This window comes from Panicum hallii, chromosome 7, assembly GCF_002211085.1.
Source record: "Panicum hallii strain FIL2 chromosome 7, PHallii_v3.1, whole genome shotgun sequence".
In the NCBI taxonomy this organism is placed as follows: Eukaryota; Viridiplantae; Streptophyta; class Magnoliopsida; order Poales; family Poaceae; genus Panicum; species Panicum hallii.
In genome coordinates this window covers 40,916,510-40,938,487 of record NC_038048.1, presented here as the reverse complement: position 1 = coordinate 40,938,487, position 21,978 = coordinate 40,916,510, and the positions used below count along the sequence as shown (strand labels likewise).

Sequence of the window (21,978 nt, the reverse complement as noted above, 5' to 3'; positions counted from 1 at the left end):
GCGGTGGCGCTCCGGCGACGCGCGACACGAAGCAAGGGCGGCGTTTCTTGGGGCCCCAGGGTGGACATTGTTTCAGATACCGACCGGGTGGACGGTACCTTTGGATACCCGAGAGCCGTCCGATCCGAGTCCTGCGGCTCAGATCAGATGAATTGGAGGAGCAAGTTCAAATGCGAAATCTAACATGCTATGAGGATTCAAAAGCGATTTTTTTTGTAAAAGTACAGTTAAATCTAACATGCTATGAGGATTATTCTGGAGACAGATGCACTTCTGATAAAATTTGCACTCGCGAATGACAGCTTCAGGCTCTCAGCAGTGGGAAGATTGATCCACGAAATCAAAGAAACGGCTGCTTCTTGTTTTACTTCCTTCTCGTGTAACCATTGTTATAGAATTTGTAATCAAGTAGCTCACGCTTTAGCTGGTTATGGTTGCAAGTGCCCCGCGGGTTCCAACCAATTCTGGGAGGATCAGCCGGACGGCATAGAGGTTTTGTTGGCCAGTGATCTCGCTGTGTCCATGGTTTAATGGAATGAAACTATTCCCTCTAAAAAAATCAAGGCGGCTGATGTTTCCGATCTCAGCGTTATCGTAAATTTCTAGGTTGACAACTGACAAGACGAGTTTGTGGAGCCAAGCCGGGAGCCGCTGGCAGCCGCCATAGACCGGCCGGCGGCCGCTCGGCACGTACGTTGGTAAAAACTGCAACTTCTGCGTGATCCAGTCAATTCCGTCAGTGGACTCGGTGCCGCGCGGCGGCACTGCCTACCCGCGTCGATGGCTCGGTCGCTCAGGCCACGCCGACGTTCCATATCGTCCTCGCCGCGTCCGACGGCACCGCCATCATCCGTGCCGTGCTTTTCGCGAGAGGGCAGGCCGCGTGGCCTTCGAGAGAAAGAGGAAGAGAGCCACGGGGCGCAAGGGACTGCCGGACAGCGGCTGCAATCCGGCAAGGTACCACAGGAAGCGGCGGAGGCTTTTCTTTGCGCCCGGGCACGTTATTTGAAATACCGTCCGCCCCTTAGTACTCGAGATAAGTTTAATCCGACTTCGACAGTTCAGATCGGATGAATTGTTAGAAGATCCTTCAATTCTTCCTCCTCAGATGCAACGCGGTTATGCACACCGTCCATTCTGCTCTATGGACGTGTGCAGCGCTCCCCCACCTCTCGGAAATGTGCGACCCTACACATCTTCTTGTTCTTCAGTGTGGCTGCAGAAGAGATGCTTTTATCCGTAGATCCGGTACTAGCTGTAATCCTAGTCGTCGATTTCTTACTTGCCCGGTATGTGTACTTTTAATTGTCCTCATTTTCGTCATAATCTAGCCTTTATTCCGATTCATAATCTAGCCTTTATTCCTCATTTATATATACTATTTCTTCTATCAAAATCTAGATTTTTGTACCTATCCATTCTCGTGGGTCATGGTGGTGTTATGCTTTTGATTTAAGAGAGCATTCTGTATACATAATTGATCCATCATCAAGCAGCAAGGAGGAATCTTCAGTGTTGATGGCACACCGTGGTACTATTAAACTTTTGCTCGATGCATAAGTCTACTATTAGCTGCCTGTTTTCCGGTGGGAGACCGCATCAATGATTTTGAGGAAGTTGTTGTTTCAATTCCATCATTTTCATGCCATATGTATAATTTGATTCCCAAAGCATTACCTGCACCAACTACTTCAATCACACTTATGTATTACTGTTTTGTAGTCCTGACACATGTCCTACTGTTTTGTAGTCCTGACACAGGTTTTTTTACTTTCTACTGCATCAAAAACTTCAGTGGTCACCCAATCATCCATGTTACCGACGTTAGCACATGGTCATCTACCTCTGTTTTGATTTGATTACCATAAAAAGTTCTATATTTCCAACTTTAACTCTATGTTTTAAATCTTTTTTCAGGCAATTCTTATCAGGTTCAAGCACTATTTGCTTTATGAACTGTTTGGTCTGAAAGATAACAGAGGAACCCCACCTTCCGTTTATGTTCAGACTATCGATGACTAGTTTTAATCCATTTTAATGGTAGTCTTCTAGACTCCTGAGTCATAAACAGCGAAAAGACTATGGTCCTGTTTCTGACACTTATTTTGGTGACTTTGTAAGCCCAGATTAGCTGTAATTGGGTTGTGTAAGCCCAAAATTGCTGTAATTGGGTTACTAGACAATTGTCCTTTTCTATCTTACTCATTTCGTTGTTCGAACTAATTTTTGTTGTGCCTGTGAACCTATATTTCCGCTTTTGTGATTTTTACTGGTCTTCGAAATTTTCTAGTTACAAACAGAGATGCGCCTTATTTCGTCATCAAACTTTATCTCACACATATTGATCAGAAATTCCAAAATTAGCACTGAAGCACTATGTTTCCCCTTTCTCAAAATACTTGGTTAGAATAATTTTGTTTTACTAGCCTACTTAGTTAGATAGACAAATCATCATTATTTGTTCATGACCTTTTATACAGAACTTTTTCTCTAGATTTTTTATTGAGATATGTAGTGCTGAAAATGAACTCCAATTTCAACAGGAGAAGACAATACACATAATTCCAAAGCATCAAGAATAATGAATCGAGATGTTCAGATTGGAATGTAGAAATTTACTGAAAACATTAGTAGCATGAGTGAGCCATTTTTCAATTCCAAGTTAGTGTTTTCATGTAATAACTACTGTCATTTATTATTGAGTTGTTATTTACCTGCATGCCACAAAGTTCGTTAAGTTCTCAAAACTCAAGTTACTTGCACACCACTTATATCCCAGCAACAAAAGTTACTTAAGCTATCTGATTTCAGCGACAGAAGGTCAATCCACCAAGGCTATGCTGTCAGACCTTCCAGTGGTTTAGGGATTTGCAGGTTTTTTTTTTACTTTTGTTCTTTGCGTTTTGTGTTGCTATTCATGAAGTTGGTGTTCTCTAGGTTTAATTATACCTTTTTGTTTTGTACTCGTTGATCTTTGCTTATTTAGTCTAGCTCCAATAATGTAATATGCAATTCAAGTGGCAGTGTTGTCTTGATCATTGCTTATTTAGCCTAGCTCCAACGCAGTTGGTAATTCAAGTGGCATTGTTGTACTGGACCATGCCAAACGCAAGTGGCAATGCTGGTGTCGGTGCAAATTGTTTTTGAGATGGACGTTTTGCAAGATAAATTAGCACTTAACATGCACCCTCCATTTTGGATTTCAGTACATCACCACCAAGTAGAAATAGATGTTTTGCAAGATAAATTAGCACTTAACGTGCACCCTCCATTTTGGAGTTCAGTACATCACTTAACGTGTACATTGTACAATCTTTTCTACTTCCCCTTCTCTTTTCTATGAATGAAATTTTGTTGGTTTACCTTCATTATGGAAATTTTAAGTAGCACTGGTAGGACAATGAAAATTCCTAAACTTCCAGTGACTATGGCTATCTGCTCTTTAACCATGAGTTGGTCCGGGTAAAAGTGGCAAAACGTGGCGGCTGTCAATGAGAAAAGCACAAACTGAAAGCAAATGGACTATGGCTATCTGCTCTTTAACTTGTTTGGAACACCATGAGTTGGTCCGGGTAAAAGTGGCAAACGTGGCGGCTGTCAATGAGAAAAGCACAAACTGAAAGCACATTCCATTATGAAATCTGTTTGTGAAATAACTGAAGGGCACATATAAACTGATAATGTATAGGCTTTGGCGTATACAGGGCACATTTACACAATAATCAACCAGTATAAACGGATCCATAAGTAACCGTTCCTGCTGACGCACTTGAATCAGCAACGGCAGGGCAACTTTGTGTTTGCTCGGTTATTCAGTCACCACCGACCTCTTCCCCTGGCTGGGTTTCTTTCTTCATCTCCTGAGGCCGATCAGCGCGAGGAAGAGCGAGACGTAGTCAAAGCGGTAGACGCGCCCGAGCATGCCGATCTTGCTCTCGTCCCACAGCGGGTACCGGAACATGAACTCGATGAGGAAGCTCCTCTTGAGCACCGCCTTCTTGTGGCTGAACATCTCGAACGAGTACTTGCTGTGGTACTGCCCGAACCCGCTGTGCCCGACGCCGCCGAACGGGGTGCTGTCCAGGCCGTACTGCAACCAAATGCTTTTGCAGAGGAAGGTTCAGAAACAGCATGCATTTATTCAAGATGATTATATACTCCAACAGAACATATTGAGCTTTTCTAACAGATGATTATATACTCCAACAACACAGTTCACATAGGATGTATAAGTCTAATAAAACATAGATTTTGCTTAAACTACACCCCAATTTCGATATTTCCCCAGAACTTGTTCACCGTCACCATCTTCTTATCCCCATGTTCTGAATCATTTTGGCAGAGATATCACCAGCAAACTTCAGTTATGAGATGTCACCAGGTTTCGGAGGGTTAACCATCACTCCCATCTGTAAAAGCCAGGGTTATTCAAAACCATTTTATAACTTGGTAAAGCAAAGTAGCTTAAATCCACTTCTCACCACTCAGTGCTATTGATGCAACCTTGTAGATCTCGTCTACTGTCTGCAAGCTCAAATCAGAAGAGCGGTTAGCATCGGACCATGACCATCATATTCAGGAAGCGAACCTTCGAATTGCCTTTTTGTACAATATAATCTAGCATAAGCCTTATTTAAGCGCCTAGCTTGTTTAAAGTCAAAATCTTAACTGTCCATGTTTAAACGTTTTCAGAGCTTGTTCAACACTACTCTACAGTTTAGACTGCACAGAGATAATAGTTGTAAATGTTCATCACGGTGGCATAAATATGTAACTTCAGTGGACGCTATCGATTGCTCTACAGTTTCTGAAAGTTTGACAAAGAAGACTCTGGGCCATTGGGCTAAATTGCATTCTGCAAAGTATCTATAATTAAATAAGTCAAAAGGCAGCAGCATAGCCAAGTAATTATGATGTGCATTTTCCTAATGTATTTGCAGCTGGGCATGCATAATGCAATATTTTCTAATTTTTCTAATATCTCAGTTACAACTCTTCAATCTTCATACATTCATTAAGTTTATATAGTTAGGAACATGTTTCTGGACATTTGAGATAAATGAAAAATTCTGACAAATGCTGCAGAGACATGTTACCTTTGGGGGAAGATTTGTCATTTCAAAGTATCCACCACATTGTCCACACTCTCCCCAGTACCCTGTGGACACAGTGTGGAAAGAAACAAGCTGAACTTCCCTGCTTAGTAGTGGACCCATGTCAACGAAACCTGGAAAAAGTTGAGAAAAGCTGTGTCGGCAACAGTTTTTGAAATGACCGTCAATCTTTTAGTGTACCACAGTAGAAAGAGAATCGTGTGTGTGCTAGCTCTTAATATAGTTGTTTGTTTGTGGTGCTAAGGGAAGATTTAGTGGGCTCGCCAAATACTAGAGAATTGTCGGATGAAAACTGTAGTTTTGGGTCAAGTTGCAACCATGAGTTCATGACAAAGCATGATTTTTCAGAAATCCAAAATACCTTTCTTGCTTGTTTCAAACGGGCGCTCATCTTGATAAATGTTCTGCTGGTACACTTCATCTGCAAGCAGAGCCAAGTTTTCATGGTAGCAAAATTGCAGAAGTTACTTTTATATTTGCTTCTCTAAGGCATTGGCCAGTGGGATTTCCCGGATTTATAATCACCATTGCTCGAAACCTAACACATCATAGGTATGAAAAAAGAACCATCAGAGTGGAATACACAAGAAAGGACACATTTTTTAATATTTTTTCTCCAAAAACACATTTTTTATATAAGCAACATAACTGCAATGATGTAAAAATGGGAAAGGAACCAAGAGCTGTGAGAAGCTGAAACGATGTATATTAATCAATATAATCATTAAGACCAAAATTCTACATACTGCTTGTTAGTTGTTAGTTAACATGAACCAAAAGTTCTCCTACAAGTATACACGACAAGTTATTAAACCAAGGAACATGCTTTGAAGCCCATGGCACAAAGCACTCGTGAGTAATTCAACTAAGGTAAATGAGACTAGACTTAACTAGCGATATGTTGTCACCAATTTACTTGATATTGCTTTCGGTATGCATGCATATATGGAACAGTAGATAGGCACAGGCAAACTCATAATGCCACACACATGAATTGCAGGTATTACATAGCAAGAGAATTGAAATTTGTCAAGCACAATGACTCATAAAACACTTATAGTGATTCCCTTTGACGGTGCCTCCGCCACTGTTGTTTTTTTTTTTGCTTCTGTTTCATTAGAACAAGTACCAACCACAGTGGCGCAAGAATTGGGAAGACTGCAGTTAAAAAGAATGCACCATTTTTATTCTCTAATCAATTATTATTAGTCTCACTCGACGTTGTAGGGTCGCAGCCATTTTTATCTCCAGGCAGTGAACTAAGCCCATCTATGTCATCAGTTAACGCACCAAACTTTGCTGAATTAAAAGACTGAATCAACCCTTGAAGAGAACCATACCTCCCTGATTTGATAAAAAAATATCAAATGGTAGAAACTTGAAATAATGTTACAAACAAAAAAATTTATGTGTTAGAAAATTGTTTGTATAAAAAGCTGTTTCACCTGACCCAAGTGCATCTAACTCAGACTGGGCAGAAGTAAGCTGCCCTACATTAAAACATTCATCCCCCATTGCTTTGTTGCCTGAGGAAGAGTTATTATTGTAAGACTAGGTTTTGGTATAACAAAGTCTGCAGTATTTAGTTTTCTTAACCTTCAGAAGCCATAAGTTGCCGGGGCATTGGATGGCCTAATATAGAATAAAAACTGTAATCATCACTTGCTGCTCCTAGTAGACCAAGCATCGATTCTCTCCCATCAGGTGAACTGTACAAAAATCAAATTTCACTTTACTGCTACCAGTAGCAGTAGCAATAGTAACAGCAGTTGCAGTCTACCAATAGGTTGTTTCAAAATCTACTAAACTCTACTTCAGAAAGAAAGAACCTTGCAGTGTACCAAGATTGCCATGGCATAGGTTGCTGCGTATTCTTATCTTCAACTGCTGACGCGCCAGTTTTATCTTCAACGGCTGACGCGCGAGCATCGCCGCTCTCAGTCATAGTTAGCCGTACAGGATCTCCACCAGCTCCTTCCTGTTAATAAATCTCAAAAACAAACAAATGGAAATGCATTTTATCTTAAGCCTTTAATCGATCTCTCATCCCATCGCCGGATACACACCCAATCCAGACCGAATACAGGAACGCCGGATTACGCACGAGGCTGGATGAACGGTTGAGATAGTCAGTGCTGAGAACATGCGTTCGGTAAAATCGCTTTGGGATGCTGGGGACCCGTGGCGGTCCGCTGGCTCAAGAGAAGCAGAGGTGGGTCACTGACGTGGGCGGCGAAGAGCGCCAGCTAACGATGCGACCCTAGGTGATGGATGTGCCTGTGGAGATGCCACACGCGCTCGGCATTCGGCGGGCCTGGTCTCCGGCGCCGACCCCGCGGCGTCTGCAGCGGAGGACTCTTCCATGGCGTCTGTTCCCAGCGCAGTTTAGTACGCCGGCGTCGACGATCCATGGCCTGCACCTGCTCGTTTATTACTTTCGCTGCGCGCGCTGCGAGTCTATTGCTGACCAGCGGAGCCAAGACCAAGAAGAGACGGCGGCAGCCACCAGCCCAGCATCCGCGATTCCGCCCGTCGCAGATGACTTCAACCGCCGGACAAGCCCGTTGTAGAACGCTGCAACTCCGCGTGATGGGCTCCATCTGTTGGATAATCCAGGCTCGGTTGGTTTGCATGGCTTAGTTAGAATAAAGGAGCTCATTCTTAGCCACTTTGAGCGCGTCAAGGTACAGGCCACTCTGCATGGATTCATGCAATGGCTCTCCTTTGTTTTGGTCAGGTTTTAGGTGTAGTGGAGGTGATGATCAGGTCTTTGAGTCGTGGGATGGCGCGGCCGAAGTGGAGGTGTGAGAATCGCAGCGTCGTGGCACAGTTTAGCCACTTTCATAAATCTGTTATCAATCAATTGAAAAAACCTAGCTAGTTAGTTGCGGCACCAAAACTCTGGGTCCATTGCGTTCTCGCGTGTGCGCGTGCGTCCTCAGGTGTTCCAGGGGTTCCTTCATTGTCTCCGGCGACAGGCGCCGAGAGTTGAAGGCTACACCATCAATATCAGTGACATCGGTGGGGGTGGAAGCGAGTAGCACTCCCAGCCGGCGTCGCCGGCGGCCGCTCGACACGCACGTTGGTAAAAGCTCCAACTTCTACGTGATCTGCTACATTCCATCAGTGGCCTCGGTGGCGCGCGGCGGCACTGCCTGCCCGCGTCGACGGTTTGGACGCTCACACCACGCCGACGTTCCGTATCGTCCTGGCCGCGTCCGACGGCGCCGCCATCGTTCGTGCTGTGCTTGTCGCGTGAGGGCAGGCCGCGAGGTCTTCGAGAGGAGGGAAGTGCAAGGGAGCCACGGGGCGCAAGGGACTGCGGGACAGCGGCAGCGCTCCGGTGAGGCACGACATGAAGCGGGGGAGGCGTCTCTGGGCGGCGCCCCAGGGTGGACGGTATTTCAGATGCCGAGCGGGTGGACGGTATTTCAGATGCCGCCCGGGTGTACCCGAAATCCGTCCGATCCGATTTCTGCGGCTCAGATTAGATGAGTGCAGGGGAAGCGTTTTTCCTCGTTGGCGCCGGCGCGAGGCGCGGAAGCCGGGAGGGGGGCGAAGGCCGTGGTGGTCCGCCGGCTCAGGAGAAGGAGAGGAGGGCCTCGCTTGGCCAGCGACGAGCGCCAGCTAACACCGCGACACGAGGTGATGCGCTTGTGGAGATGCCGCAGTCGCTCGGCAGTCCTGATCTCTGGTGCCGAACACGCGCCGCGTGCCCAGAGGACACATCCATGGCGTCTGTTTCCACCGCGGTTTACCACGTCGCCGGCGGCGATCTGTGGCATGCACCTGCTCGTGTCTTGCTTTCGCCGCTGCGCCCGTTCATTTTGCACAAAAAAAAAACTTCGTAGGCGGAGCCAAGAAGAGACGACGGCAGCCACCAACCCAGCGTCCGCCCGTCGCGGATGACTGACATCAGCCGATCGGCAAAGCCCGTTGGAGAACACGTCAACTCGCGTGTGATGTGCTCCGTAAATGCAATCGGTGGCCGGTGGGCGAGGCAGCATTACCTGCCGGCGCCGCCACAAGGCAGGCCAGAACCGCCTCCCTGATGAACCGGCGGTCCGGTCCAGCGGCCCGTGTGCGCCTCGAATGACCACACCGTCACGGGGCACGGGCAGGAGCAAGCGCAACCCGGCCGGCAAGCTCACGGGCGGCGGACGCATAAGCCAGGCCCAGCACCGTTTTCTGGGACACTCGCCGGGACTCATCAAGGGTCAACGCGTGCATAGCAATATAGGCATATAGCATAGTAAGCATTAAGCAAGCAGCAAAGAGGAAGCATTTCTCAACAGCTTCAGCATATTTCTGCATCTGTATGAGCACGAGAACGTTTCGCCCTACTGGTTTCAGTTTTTACTGCAATGCACCAGTGAGCAAGTAGTTCAGGGCTTTAGAGAATGTCTACCGCTACAGAAATGTAAAATGTGGAGACTTTAGTAGGCAAACACATCTATCTAATTCTGGTCAATTCAGATCTGATAATTTTGCACCGATGGTGAGACACAAACCACCATATCGAATCACACAACATCAAGCTGACCATACACCAACAGTAAGCAAACAATAGCAGCCACTGGGAACCTACTCTAAAAGAACTCAAAGTCCAGGTACTTTCCGCCCGACTTCACGTCCGCGCCAACTATCCTCTTGCTGTTGCTCCCGATTGCCTCGGCCACACCATACTTCACTGGCAGCTCGGCCTCAACGGGTCTTGGGACCTCAGGTGGAGTGCTGCACCGGATGAGAGCCCAGTTCACGCCTTCGAAGAAGGGGTGCTGCTTTATCTCTGTCGCTCCCCGCTTCACTCCTAGGCGGTTCTGTGGTTCCTTGACCAGGAGACCCCTGATGAGGTCTCTGCTAGCGTAGCTTGTGGACGGTGACTCTGGGAATTTCAGCTGCTGACCAACCACGTTAAACAGTGTGGCACGGTTTCCTGACCCCTTGAATGGGGTTTTACCGTACAGCAGCTCATGAAGGAAGATGCCGAAGGTCCACCAGTCAACAGCACTTCCGTGGCCTTCGCCTTTGATGATTTCAGGTGCCAAGTATTCATGAGTCCCGACAAATGACATTGACCGAGCGGACGTTGGTTCAGCAACAAGCTCGGGCAGGGTGCCAGCATTCTGTCCCAACTCAGACCTTGTCTTTCTAGTCTTTTTCTTGCTCTTCTGTCCGAAGAATTTGGGAAGGAAGCATGCAGGCTGAATACACGCTGAAGTAGGTTCCATGCAAGCAGGTTGTACACAGAAAGAACCACCTGCTCTTCTGGGATCAGAATCAAAAGCTGATGTTCTGATGAGTGTAGGTGAGACTGCACATCTTAGGGAGAGGTCAAAATCTGAAAGCATTATGTGCCCATCATCACGCACAAGGACATTTTCTGGTTTCAGATCCCTGTACACAACACCCAACATGTGTAGATACTCCAGGGCTAGAAGTACTTCCGCAGCATAAAACCTGCCAAGAATCAGAGCACTCCATGTTAGTGCTTGCAATTACGAGAAGGTATAGGCTACTCAACATAACTGGCAACTGTTGAATTGTAAAACAAATGTAACAAAACTAGAATCTAGCATGACCTAATATCTCTATTGATGCTACTCATGACATGGGCCCTGCTGTACAAATTTTTAGTCCATGAAAGTAATTCAGGAAACATTTAAGGATACCTTCCTAGGTGCACTTTGTTCTCTACACCACTCAAGAGCTATTAGACTCTATTTGAGAATTTTGGAGAGAGCATAACTGGGAAAAGTTAGATTCTCCAAAAAGCGCAATAAGACTAGGATGGTAACACTAAACCACTTTGTCAGTAAAGCTACTAGTAAATTACTAAAATAGATTAAGAAGATCCTGGGATATGAATAATATTTTCCTTCTACAGGTGAATGTGAATAGAATTTTCTTTCTGCAGGTGAATGTGAATAAAATATGATAATAGGCATTCAGTAATACAAGGCGTACATGAGAAATCATCTACTGTACTCCAAACAAGTTATATTTCTCTGAAGAATATATCATACTTAACATATATTACCTTGCAGCATACTCTGAGAAATGTTTCCCTGGTTGTCTCTGTCGCAGAGTATGCAGATCGCCACCCGGACAGAATTCCATCACCAAACAAGAGAACCTGTCGGTCTCAAAATGTGTATACAAGGTTGGGAGGAATGGGTGGTCCAGAAGCTGTAGAATTTCCCTTTCAGTTTGAGCCCTATTTAACTTCTTCCTACTTGCCAAGGATGCCTTGTCCATTACCTTCATTGCAAAGTAGCACCGAGTTCCACTTAATTCTGAGAGGTAAACACTGCCAATGTCACCACAACCAAGACGCTTGAGTAGTCTAAAATGGCTCATTCCAAGCACGCTATCACGAGTTCGTACAGCATGAATTGCTTTCCATCTAGGATCATTCCCCTTGTGAGGCTTGCTGGCACCTCCAGTTATATGGCTCCAGCTGCTGTCATCACTAACACCACTGCTATCACTTGCTCGACTCATGCTAGTTTTTGCACTTTCTTGTAAGTCGCCTCGAACACTCTTTACACCTTCGAAGTTTCTCTCCACAGCAAGCATTCCTTCACTAGCTACAGCTTCACTTTTATAAGTGCTTGCACAGCTGTTAAGGGTGCTCATGGCAGTGACCACACCCATGCTGTCAATGCTACTGTGAGGGCTGACATTGCCACTGGGAGGGAGTGAAGCATCCCAGACACACTCCTTCTCTTCCGAGTCCTGAGGCAAAGAGGTAGCCTGAGATGAGCGCGCTGTGGCCAGTGATGCCACTGCAGAACTAGACACCTTCCTCTCTTCAGCCAAACCTTCGGCGGTGCCGGCGCCTACCACCAGATTTGCCTTTGTGCCTGTGACACGGACCGAGAGGTCATCCATGAAAGGCCCCTTCATCGACACTCCCCGCACTAAACACACCGGTGGCTCGGACTTCTCCTCGTCAATTGCAACATAGACTGTCTTCATAATATCCATATCAATAGGCTCTGGAGGGTGACTAGCCCCAGAGAAGGAGCTCCGGCCACCCTCATCAGAAGAATCCAGGCTCCGGAAGCTCTCCTCACCATCAGCTGGCAAATCCTTCTCTTCTTGCTGCTGGGAGTTCTTCCCTTTCCACGACGCCTTTATAGGTATCGGTGGCTCCAAGCTCTGAACCTTCCGAGCAGTGAGCACCAAAGGGTCTTTGGGCTCGGCAATCTTATCTACTGCCTCCATTCAGTCTCAGCATAACAAGTGCACAAGCACCTGCAAAGATTCGGTCGCTTCTTGGCGAATTCCCAAGCAATTCTCTCCAACCGCCTGTTTCCTGGCACCCGGTGAGCGGATTTCAGCGCAGAGAGCACTCCACCTGCAAACAGCACAAAGATTTCATTATTTAAAAAGAACGACAAAGATTAAGTTGCTGAAGGAAACCAAAATTTCCCTTCAATCGAAAGAGTTCCAAGAATCCAACCTGCTTCCGCGCTAATTCTGGGCAGCACCAAGCGAAGCAACTCCCGGAAGTAGGACGAACTCCACCCTGTCGAAACACAAAAGGTGCCGTTCAATCCACCGGATCAGACATTACTCTCTTGCGAAAACAACAAGCCACCAAATTACGCCTACGTTGCTTAAATCCCACGACTCCCCCACCGCGGCAAAATCCCAAGAAGCAAGAACCACACCCGAATGTCCCACTTGCTACCCGGAAATGCACCCAACCCGCATTCAGATCTTTCCCACACACAAACATCATAGGGGGAAAAAACCTAACGAAGACGAGCGGAAACCAGCGCATCCCCAAGAAAGCAAGAACCACACCGGCCCAAGAAGCTTACCCGAAACGGAAGAAAGAAGCACCTCGAATCGGGGGGAAGCGGAGATCCCGGGGCGCTCCGTGTTCTTGGCTCCGCACTCGCACGCACTCTCTCTCCTCTCGTGAGGAGGGGAAGTGGAGTGGAGGACAAAAGAAAAGGCGAAAGGCGTGGTAACTGTTGTGGAGCTCTGCCTCAGCTTGGAGTCGAAGGTGGGGGCGGCGTATTTGTTTCGCTTGCCTTTTTTTTTCCCCGTTTCACCTTTAGAAATTAATGGAACATGCAGAAAATGCAGTAAAGGGGCCACGCGTGGGGTGCTATAGTTTGCTACAGGCCTAGAGTACGTTCCTAAAGCAGTGTTTCCAGCCGCTAATCTCTGGTTCACTTTCACTAATCACGCAGCTTTGTTCACTTTGGTCCTTGGTTGTTCTTTTATTAAGCAAAACCTGAGTTGAAGAGGAAACAGTTGTCAGTTGTTGTAGTATAAGTGACATTTTTTTGAACAAAAATAAGTGACATTTTACTAAAGAAAATGAGTATACTCTAAAGACATTGCTTCAAAAGAAAAGGTATACTCTAAAGACAAATCTACGTGTATTATGTTTTAATACATAAACAACTCAACACATAAGAAATAAACTATGCAACCAAATTTTAAATAATTGACTTAAAATAACCCAATATGTCACTTAACTGTAACTGAAGGGATGACGTATTTCTTAAATAGATGTTATATACTATCCATACATAATACTCACAAAATATTTATTCTGTGTGAGCAGTAAGCAGGGTGGTCCACGGCACATCGTGCAACCCTCGGAAACTAACGTGTTTGTTGTGATATCTTAATAATATAAGCGCCTGAGGTAAAAAAAAGTGAACATAAACATCTATGGATTTTTCTCTCTCTTAGTATCGCATTTTCTTTAGTTTCCAGCAAAGGTTAGGCTTGCAGTTTTTTTATGAAACATGATCAATACTGGATATTTGCAAATGGAAATATTAAAAATAAAAGTGTACCGTAAACAAATAAATTATTTATAATTGGGAATATAAAGCTATTGGTTTTAATTAAAGCCATAAGTACCTTGCTGTATTGAAATGCCGAATGCGTCGGAGCATTCGAAGACGTTTGGGCCCGGGGCGCCGGACCATGCTGCAACCCTTTGGGACTACATGGGACCCATCTGTCACCATCCCTTCTTCTTCATGGGGTGCTGCGAGTCCTGCGACCCAAACCCAATGTCCCAATCACGCAAAGAAAGGACCATGCCTGGCCTGACCCACTGGGCGATGCCGTTTATAACGCCTAACCGCATGTTCACTCTTTAATCATGCTTATCGTGGAACTTTAGCGAGGAAAAGACGAAAAGGCTCCTGCATTATCTCAGAAACAAACAAAAAAAGATAAATCAATACTGAGATGCAAAACCCAATTTTCTACGATCCTTTATTGCAGCCTTACAGGTTCGGCTTCAATATATGCGAGAATATATTGCTAGAGAATATGAGTCGTTTCGTGCATGTACGCTGTACAGAACGGGGAGCAAGTCACATCCTCAAAAATCAATCAACAGCGTCTCTTATCGGTATGTGCCGTACCAGGTGCGCATAACGCTCAGCATCTTTCTAGCGAGCGCAATTAGCAGAGTAATCAAAGGATCTACGGCACATAGGTTGGCTTTCGATACGATAAGGTGCGTGGTGATAGCCCGTGATGCGCAGCTCGGTGCGGGAGTGGTTGTGGGGACAAGAGGACAACTCGTCAACTCACCCAGCGTAGGGTGTCCTGTCCTCCCCTCCTTTTGCCCTCCTTTCTTCTCCCGTGCCCTAATGACCCCTGCAGGACCATATGGCACAGCAACCGTCCTGCTTTTTAGACCGGTTTTGTCTGTTGACCGCGACAATTAGGTTTCCCTCAGGCTTCTTTTGATCCATCACCACCGTGTGTCGCTGTATTACTAGCACCTTCACAAAAGTATTTTGGAGAGCATCAGAATAAGGTATCTGGGATGGACAGTGGATGAAGCAAACTGAGAGTATATAGACTTATACAATTAGTTAAAAAAGAACACAGAAGCTTATCGAACAATAATGAAACGATTATCGGTTAAAGCACATGAAAAGTCCCAATGATAACTCGTCAACTGAAACCACTTGTTGCTCTAATGTCGAACACTCTTCAGGCAGCTTTCCTGTTTTCCAGGATAGCAAGCAGGGCATCCGCATGCGCGATTTCATTATGCCAAAAAGAAGATACCCAACCCCCCTCGGGCTGGCATGTAATTTTGTTCAACTTCTATTTGTCCCAAGCCACTAGACCTAATCTTCGTCTAATCGAAGAAACTGTAAACAAGTTGGTGGTAGAGAAAAACAGCAGCCTCCAATTTGCATAAATGTAATATGTCAGTGGACCAATGAAAACTCCATACAGGACCCCAGGCACATAGACCAAATAGTTTATCCGGGTGGTGGCAAGAAACAAACCCACTATAAATAAACTAGCGCATCGACAACGACACGAGATGCCGAGTCTGCAGCCATTTACCGAATCCTAAATAATTTGCATAGCATGTAGAGATCTAAACTGAAGTGACCTGACTTGAACTAGATCTGACGTATTGCCGAAGCGGACATGTCAAAAACCAGAACAGGCAGGAAAAAGGGAGGGAGGAAAATCCAAGACGGCCAGAAACGAATCACGGACCTGGAATCCTGGATAGCAAGTTAACAACCCATCATATATTCATATGTGCATGCAAATGCGATCAGCAGGTACCAGATTCATAGGATTCTCATGCTTCCACACTGCCCAATTCTGCAACAAGATGTCCAGTGTCCAGTTTCCATGCTCTGCCTGCTGCCTGCACACCTGCACCTTCCAGTTTTATGATCAGCATACGGTGTGAATGATAGCTTCTGTTTTTCATGTGAGCTTGCAGGAAAGAAGACCTGGAAAAAATTGCCACTGTCATGAATTAGATTGCTCCATCCTTCTAAGTTCATGCCAGCAGGCTTAAGAAATTGCTAGGTTCATATCTTCAAAAAAACATGATGGTTAATTGCTGAATTTCATGGGGTAAACATATTTTGGACTATAGCGTGGATTTAATAGTAAATTCACTAGTTTAGGTACCACAGCTCTGGTTTCATAATGTAAGCTGCTGAATATTTCCGTGATGATTTCCTTCTAGTAGTTTTTCCTAATATGCTCTCTGCCCTAGGCAATATGATGCATGCTGTGAACAGTAGAAAAAGGCAGGGTGCAAAAGCCAAGGATCATCATAAGGGAGGAGGCATGATGTAATGATTAGCTTTGCATTCTAATATCAGCTGGCCCCATTAGTTAAGGTAGTATGAGGCATTGGGATTACCCCTACTCAAGCAACAAGCCCACAACCAGTGGCCCCCCGGCCGATTCTTTTTGACAAAGTTCATGGCAAATTGGCATAGAGTAACAAATTGGTTTCCTCCTTTTCTGGTTGTTCCCTGGCCCTTCATCCATCTGGGCACTGGAATCCAGGAAAGTGCAGTGCCCAATTGTGGTCTTCTGGGGCATGCATCTGCTCTCACCTCTCCTATGATGCCCAGCTACTTTTTAGCCTGATAAAAAGGCTGTGGGAACGTGAGGCTATGGGGGTTTCCCCTTCGCAGCCACCGTGACAAGTCAAGAGAAGCATTGGCCTGAAGAGCCGGACAGTTCATCATGGTTGCTCTTGCACAGCAGGCAGCAGAGTTGCAGCCTCTGGATCTGCCGTGCAGCTTCACACACACAACACCAAGAGCTATTTTTGTTTTCTTAGTTGGTGACTTCTTGTTTGTCAGCTATACTAGGCTGCCTGAGTTTTATGAAAAAAAGAGGTCCAACTGTGATGTTGGGGAATTCAGTTTTATAAGCAGCAGAAATAACATACTATTTGCCATGTTGGAGAATACAATACCAAAAGTCGGTATTTAAGTAATGCAAGCAGCAAAACTAATCTAAGGCTATGTTTGGATCCAAGGGCAAATGGTAAAAAGGGCAAATGGTAAAATTTTTGCTCCTGTCACATCAGATGTTTGGACGCTAATTAGAAGTATTAAATATAGTTTAATTAAAAAACTAATTACATAGATGAGGACTAAATGACGAGACGAATCTATTAAGCCTAATTAATCCATAATTAGCAAAATTACAGTAGCATTTGCCCTTTTGCACTTTGGGGTGTTTGGATCCAAAAGTGCAAAAAAAGTGCAAAAGAGCAAAAATTTTGCTCTTTCTCTTTCCATTGGATCCAAACAGGCCCTAATACACACGAATCTCAGGGATCAATAACACTAAAACGAAAATAAAAAATGGAGAGTCCACTAGGGATTGCTTTCTTCTTAGAATGTTGTTGCCACCTATTATGAATTTAATGTCACTAGCTAAATGTGAAATGCCAAAAGAACATCTCAAAGATGGTCTGTGCTGCTATTGCTATTATGATAATAGTCTGTTGCCATCCCATTGGAAATGAAACACAAAAGATAGTGGATTGTGTTTAATAAATATTGCAACAAGAGGAATAAGACTGTATGCAAACCGCATAAGCTGCGTCTTAGGTGACTAACAGGCAGTACCACAAACAATGAAACTTCACAGAGAAGGATCTTGTTAAAGTAGCTGTTGTTTCAAATCCTGGCGCACCAGGTAAAAATCAAGTGAACTGCACCACCTAAGCACCAAGCAGTTCAAATAAGTACTAAAATTGTCAATTCCAAATGGATTGCTCAGACAAATAAAATCACTGATCATGAACAACTGCTCTGGGTTCAACAAGATACCATGCTCTTGTGTTGCTCAATAACTCTTATGCAATAGACAAAAAAAAAATTAGTTTACAATGCATGGAAAGAATAATTGATCCCTTCTCTTTTCCAACTCTCAATCAAGTAGAGTGTCGTGAAACTAAAGCAGGCTGATAGCTACTGGGATACATAAGCAGCATAATTAATTAAATTTAATAGAATTAAATAGGATAACATAGCATCATTGGAATTAAGCTTGGTCTAGATTAGCTCTTCCGAGAGCTACAGCATGAGCTCCAAACAGGGCTTGAACTAGACTTGCAAACGGCAACATATTAAATTTTAGTAGAGAGATTAATCCAAATAGGACAACCAATCCGCCTCAATATATATGACAAAGAAATGTCACTTCTTTCCATCCGCTTTCCTATGGATTAAGAAATGTACTAAATTGCTGGGAAAGTTTAGAATACCACTTCCAAACAAACTTATTATTTGTGGATCACACTGTTGGGCATCCAACAACTTGAAAATATTCTTAACCAAATAAGATGGTGCTTACAAGAAAAACGTGTAAACTGGCATGTTGGTTGCAGCGGAAACAGTTTGATATTGAATGGATCTAATATTTGCTCTCACAAATAGAATCATGCTAACAGAGCACATAAATTGTGTTTTAGGCAGAGCAAGCAAGAAATCTAGCTAAAACTACAAGATGTGAATGATAATGGGACAGAGGTCAAACTCATGCCAGTTTGCAAGTGAGTGCTCTACACAAATCAGCCACATCTCAAAAGATACAATGATAGTAAACAAATAAAAAAGATGAGATGTAATATTAACAAATTAAGAAACACCAATATTATTTTTTCAAAAAAAATTATGAACTCAAGAAAGCCATATACAAGTATATATACGCATTAGAACAGAGTACTGACAGATATGTTATTTGATAAGCCAATATGGAGCTAAGAAGCTGGCTGCCTGGCATACCACACAAGATCAACTGCATTATTTGAGGCACAAGAGCATATTCACATGCTTCTCAATTCTTGAAGGTACTAGCTGCACATCTAAGCGACTAGGAAATCTGAAAAGATTGTGAGACTTTCCAGGAATTTACAAACAGGCAATTAAGAGAGCTAGTAATGTACTAATGTCCAGCATTTAGGTAGAAAGTAAGGTAAATTGTTAGTATCTTATATTTAATTTCACAAAAAACCTTCACGGTGACAATTCAAAACCAGAAAGAGCACAAACATACCACGTCCACAAAGAGAGCGAGACAGCTCTCATAGCAATTTGATTCCACTGTGTTCCAAATGTTGTCATGGGATTGCAAAGGTTCCTGGGTCAACAACATGATACTTAGCCGGAATGATTGCGAGGAGCAAGGGTCAGCAACATTGTGAATTGCCACACCCATGACCATCATTGGTGAGAGGCTGAGAGCCTATACAGAGATTAGGAGTGTTATGTGGGGTTGCATCTATGGCCAGGGCACCAAGAAGTCTGTCATGAGCGGGTCAGTGTGAACGACGCGGGAGCGTGCCAGCACGGTGTTGTAGTTTTCATTTCCCTTCACTTGGCTGTAAGGAAGTTTGGTTCGGATTACTTTGGTTTGTTAGGGAACTCGGTTAGGATCACTGAAGTCGTTGGGTTGTCAGCAGATTTGTTTAGCTTGTGAGCATTACGTGTAGATTGTTGGTGGCCTGTTTAAACCTAAATAAATCAATTCAAAACCGTCACACACCTTAGTAAAGAGGACCTCTACTTACCTTGATAAAAGTCCACGGTGTCTTTCTAAGGAAGGTTAAGGCATTAAGCTTCTCCAAAAAGCTGAGTACCTCAATAAATGATAGAAGGTTAAAATACACTGATTTGAGTTTCTGTTGACAATGGAGGTGAGAATCCCAGTATCCCACTTTCTATATCAAATTGGGTTCGGTTATTTATAGCTGAATGCCTCAATAAATAGTTGAAGGTTAAGGTAACCCAAGCATTAGATTGTAACTAAGAGTCAGGTTTTTCCCCTATAGCATGAGTGTAAGAAAATCCTGTGAAGTATAGACTAATGAAACAAATGCAATCTCTGGAATAGACTATGGTAGAATGGCAATCGGCGAGGAAACTTACCTTATTATATGCAGAGAAGGCACTTTGGCTAATCAGAAAAGCCAAGGTAACTCCTATTTGATTTTGCACGTACCTTAGCTTTCATACAAATGATACAAGATCATAAAAGAATTGACTTCACTATCTTCATAACTGTGGAATTGCTAGTAATTCTCATGCTATACACAGAACCACAAGTAATGCTCTACTGCTCCAACCAAGAACCAACCAAAGAAAATAGATATTTAAATTAGCTTGCTACTTCTTAAGCAGCTAAATGTAGCATACACCAAAATTTTGACAGAACATGATACTCACAGTAGTCTACTATGCTTTGCAGAACCTCGCATTTGGAGCCACTAAGTCGAATCGAACCCACTCACTGGAATTAATGGCTGAAGCTACAATCCCCCACAACAGAAGTTCAGAAGGCAAGCATCATCAGCCCATGTCAACCATCACTATCGCCTTCATCATCCTCATCATCAGCAGGCCCATCGTCATCCACGATGTCCATCCCAAAGCACTCGACATCAGCATCTTCATCCATTCCCTCCCCTTGAAACTCCTCTCCATCCAGTTCACCCTCTTCCTCAGCAACATCCTCATCAAGAACAAGCTTGGACAAACCCTTCCCGCGGTACAGCACTCCAGTGCGCATTACATAATACACCTTGTCCCGCACCGCTGCCAAGGGATGCTGTTCCACGAGCTTGCCTCTCTCATACCCCTCTCGAAGTACCACAGTCGTTGTCTTGCATTTCAATGACAGGTAGAACACCCCAGGGTACCGCGTAAACAACCTAGTGAACTTGTGCGGCAGTCCCAGCTCCTCCCGGAGCAGCCGGATGGCATTCCTCCGCACCATCTTGTGCACCGATAGCCCAAGCAGCTCATGTAGCAAACCGATGTTCCTCTTCTCGTAGATGTCGCTCTCAGGGTCGATCCCTGACGCGTCATCGTACGGCGAGATGTAGGGAAGGCGGTGGAACTCATCCATCCAGGCCTTGACCTTCTTCATCCCGCCGTACCCCCGCGGGAATCGCATTGGGAACGCGAGTGGGGCGCTCGACGAGGACGGCGGCCGGGACAGCGCGCGGTAGGTCGCCGAGTCGATGGCCGCGGCGTGGCGGCGCTGGAGGGAGGAGACGGCGATGTCCTCGGGGAGGCCGGAGGCGGACAGTAGGGAGATGCGGTTGTTGGCGACGGCGAAGACACCGGGGTGGGAGGCAGGGAACGCGGCGGCGAAGTTAAACGGCAGGCCCAGGTCGAAGCGGAGAGGGAGCACGGAGGCGAGTGGGAGCGACCTGGAGCGGGTGAGAAGGAGGAGGCGCGCGAGGCGGACGTGCGCGTCACGCGCGGAGGCGTCGGCGAGCCGGGCCAGCAGGGTGTGAGAGGCCGGCGTGAGGGAGAAAGAGGGCAGCGTGGGGAACCGCGGGTGCGGTTGCTCGGCGAAGAGCGTGGGGTGGCGGCGGAGGAATCGGAGCACGGGCACGGTGAGGCCCAGCGGCTTCTGGAGACGCGCGAGGGAGCGCGCCGGCACTGGGGAGGAGGTGGGGAGGCGCGCGAGGTGGTCGAGCAGCAGGCAGGACGCGCGGATGGAGGTGGTGCGCTCGATCAGGTGGTCCAGGCCCCGGTTCTTCACCCATTTGAGCCGCACCTTCTGCATCTCTAGGGGGGTCGGGTTGGGGCCTTGTGGGGGGTTAGAGGGGAGGCCGGTGGCCGGAGGGCGGCGGCGGCGGCGGCGGGAGTGGCGGCGGCGCGCGAAGTGTTTGAGGAAATGCGGAGGAGGGAGCGCCGATGCTCCTCTGCAGAGGCAGCAGCGCACAAAATCGCGAGTGGGAGTGGTGGGTTCTTTTGACGAACCTGGCCGTATTTCGGCCATACAAGCGCAGGCCCACACAAACCCATGACGATTCAGGCCCATGGAGGTACTCGGTTCTTTCTGTGCGAAGCGCCCACAAACCAGTCCGCGAAGCATCTGTCACGTGACCACTGTTACGGGCCCACCACCTGCATTTCGTGCCAGTACCACCTGCTCTATCTATTGTCACCCAATTTGCTAACCCGAAGGCCAGAGCGTTGGGGGATACTGTGGGACCACATGTGCTTGAGCCCACTAGTCATTGACTAAAGACCACGACCGTTCCCGCTTTCTTTTCTGTCTTGTC

General features: G+C 45.7%; 2 protein-coding genes and 1 pseudogene across 3 annotated transcripts; all 3 read right to left on the bottom strand.

The window, feature by feature from the left end:
- Positions 1–3,789: 3,789 nt before the first annotated feature.
- Positions 3,790–8,348, bottom strand: LOC112900794 (annotated as a pseudogene).
- Positions 8,349–9,554: 1,206 nt separating this feature from the next.
- Positions 9,555–13,137, bottom strand: LOC112899868 (serine/threonine-protein kinase D6PKL1). 2 transcript variants are annotated; one of them, XM_025968512.1, is made up of 4 exons: positions 12,947–13,137; positions 12,583–12,648; positions 11,155–12,477; positions 9,555–10,574 (listed from the first exon to the last, which is right to left on the bottom strand). In XM_025968512.1, the coding sequence occupies exons 3-4, from the start codon at positions 12,342–12,344 to the stop codon at positions 9,704–9,706; spliced, it is 2,061 nt and encodes a 686-aa protein (XP_025824297.1). In that variant the 5' UTR covers positions 12,345–12,477; positions 12,583–12,648; positions 12,947–13,137; the 3' UTR covers positions 9,555–9,703. The 2 variants fall into 2 exon arrangements, with proteins under 2 accessions (XP_025824297.1, XP_025824298.1); XM_025968513.1 differs by having other exon boundaries at positions 12,969–13,122.
- A 6,794-nt stretch (positions 13,138–19,931) lies between these two features.
- LOC112900250 (protein WHAT'S THIS FACTOR 1-like) lies at positions 19,932–21,799 on the bottom strand. The gene has a single exon (XM_025969041.1). It carries the CDS (start codon positions 21,786–21,788, stop codon positions 20,259–20,261), a length of 1,530 nt encoding a protein of 509 aa, XP_025824826.1. The 5' UTR covers positions 21,789–21,799; the 3' UTR covers positions 19,932–20,258.
- Positions 21,800–21,978: the final 179 nt, after the last annotated feature.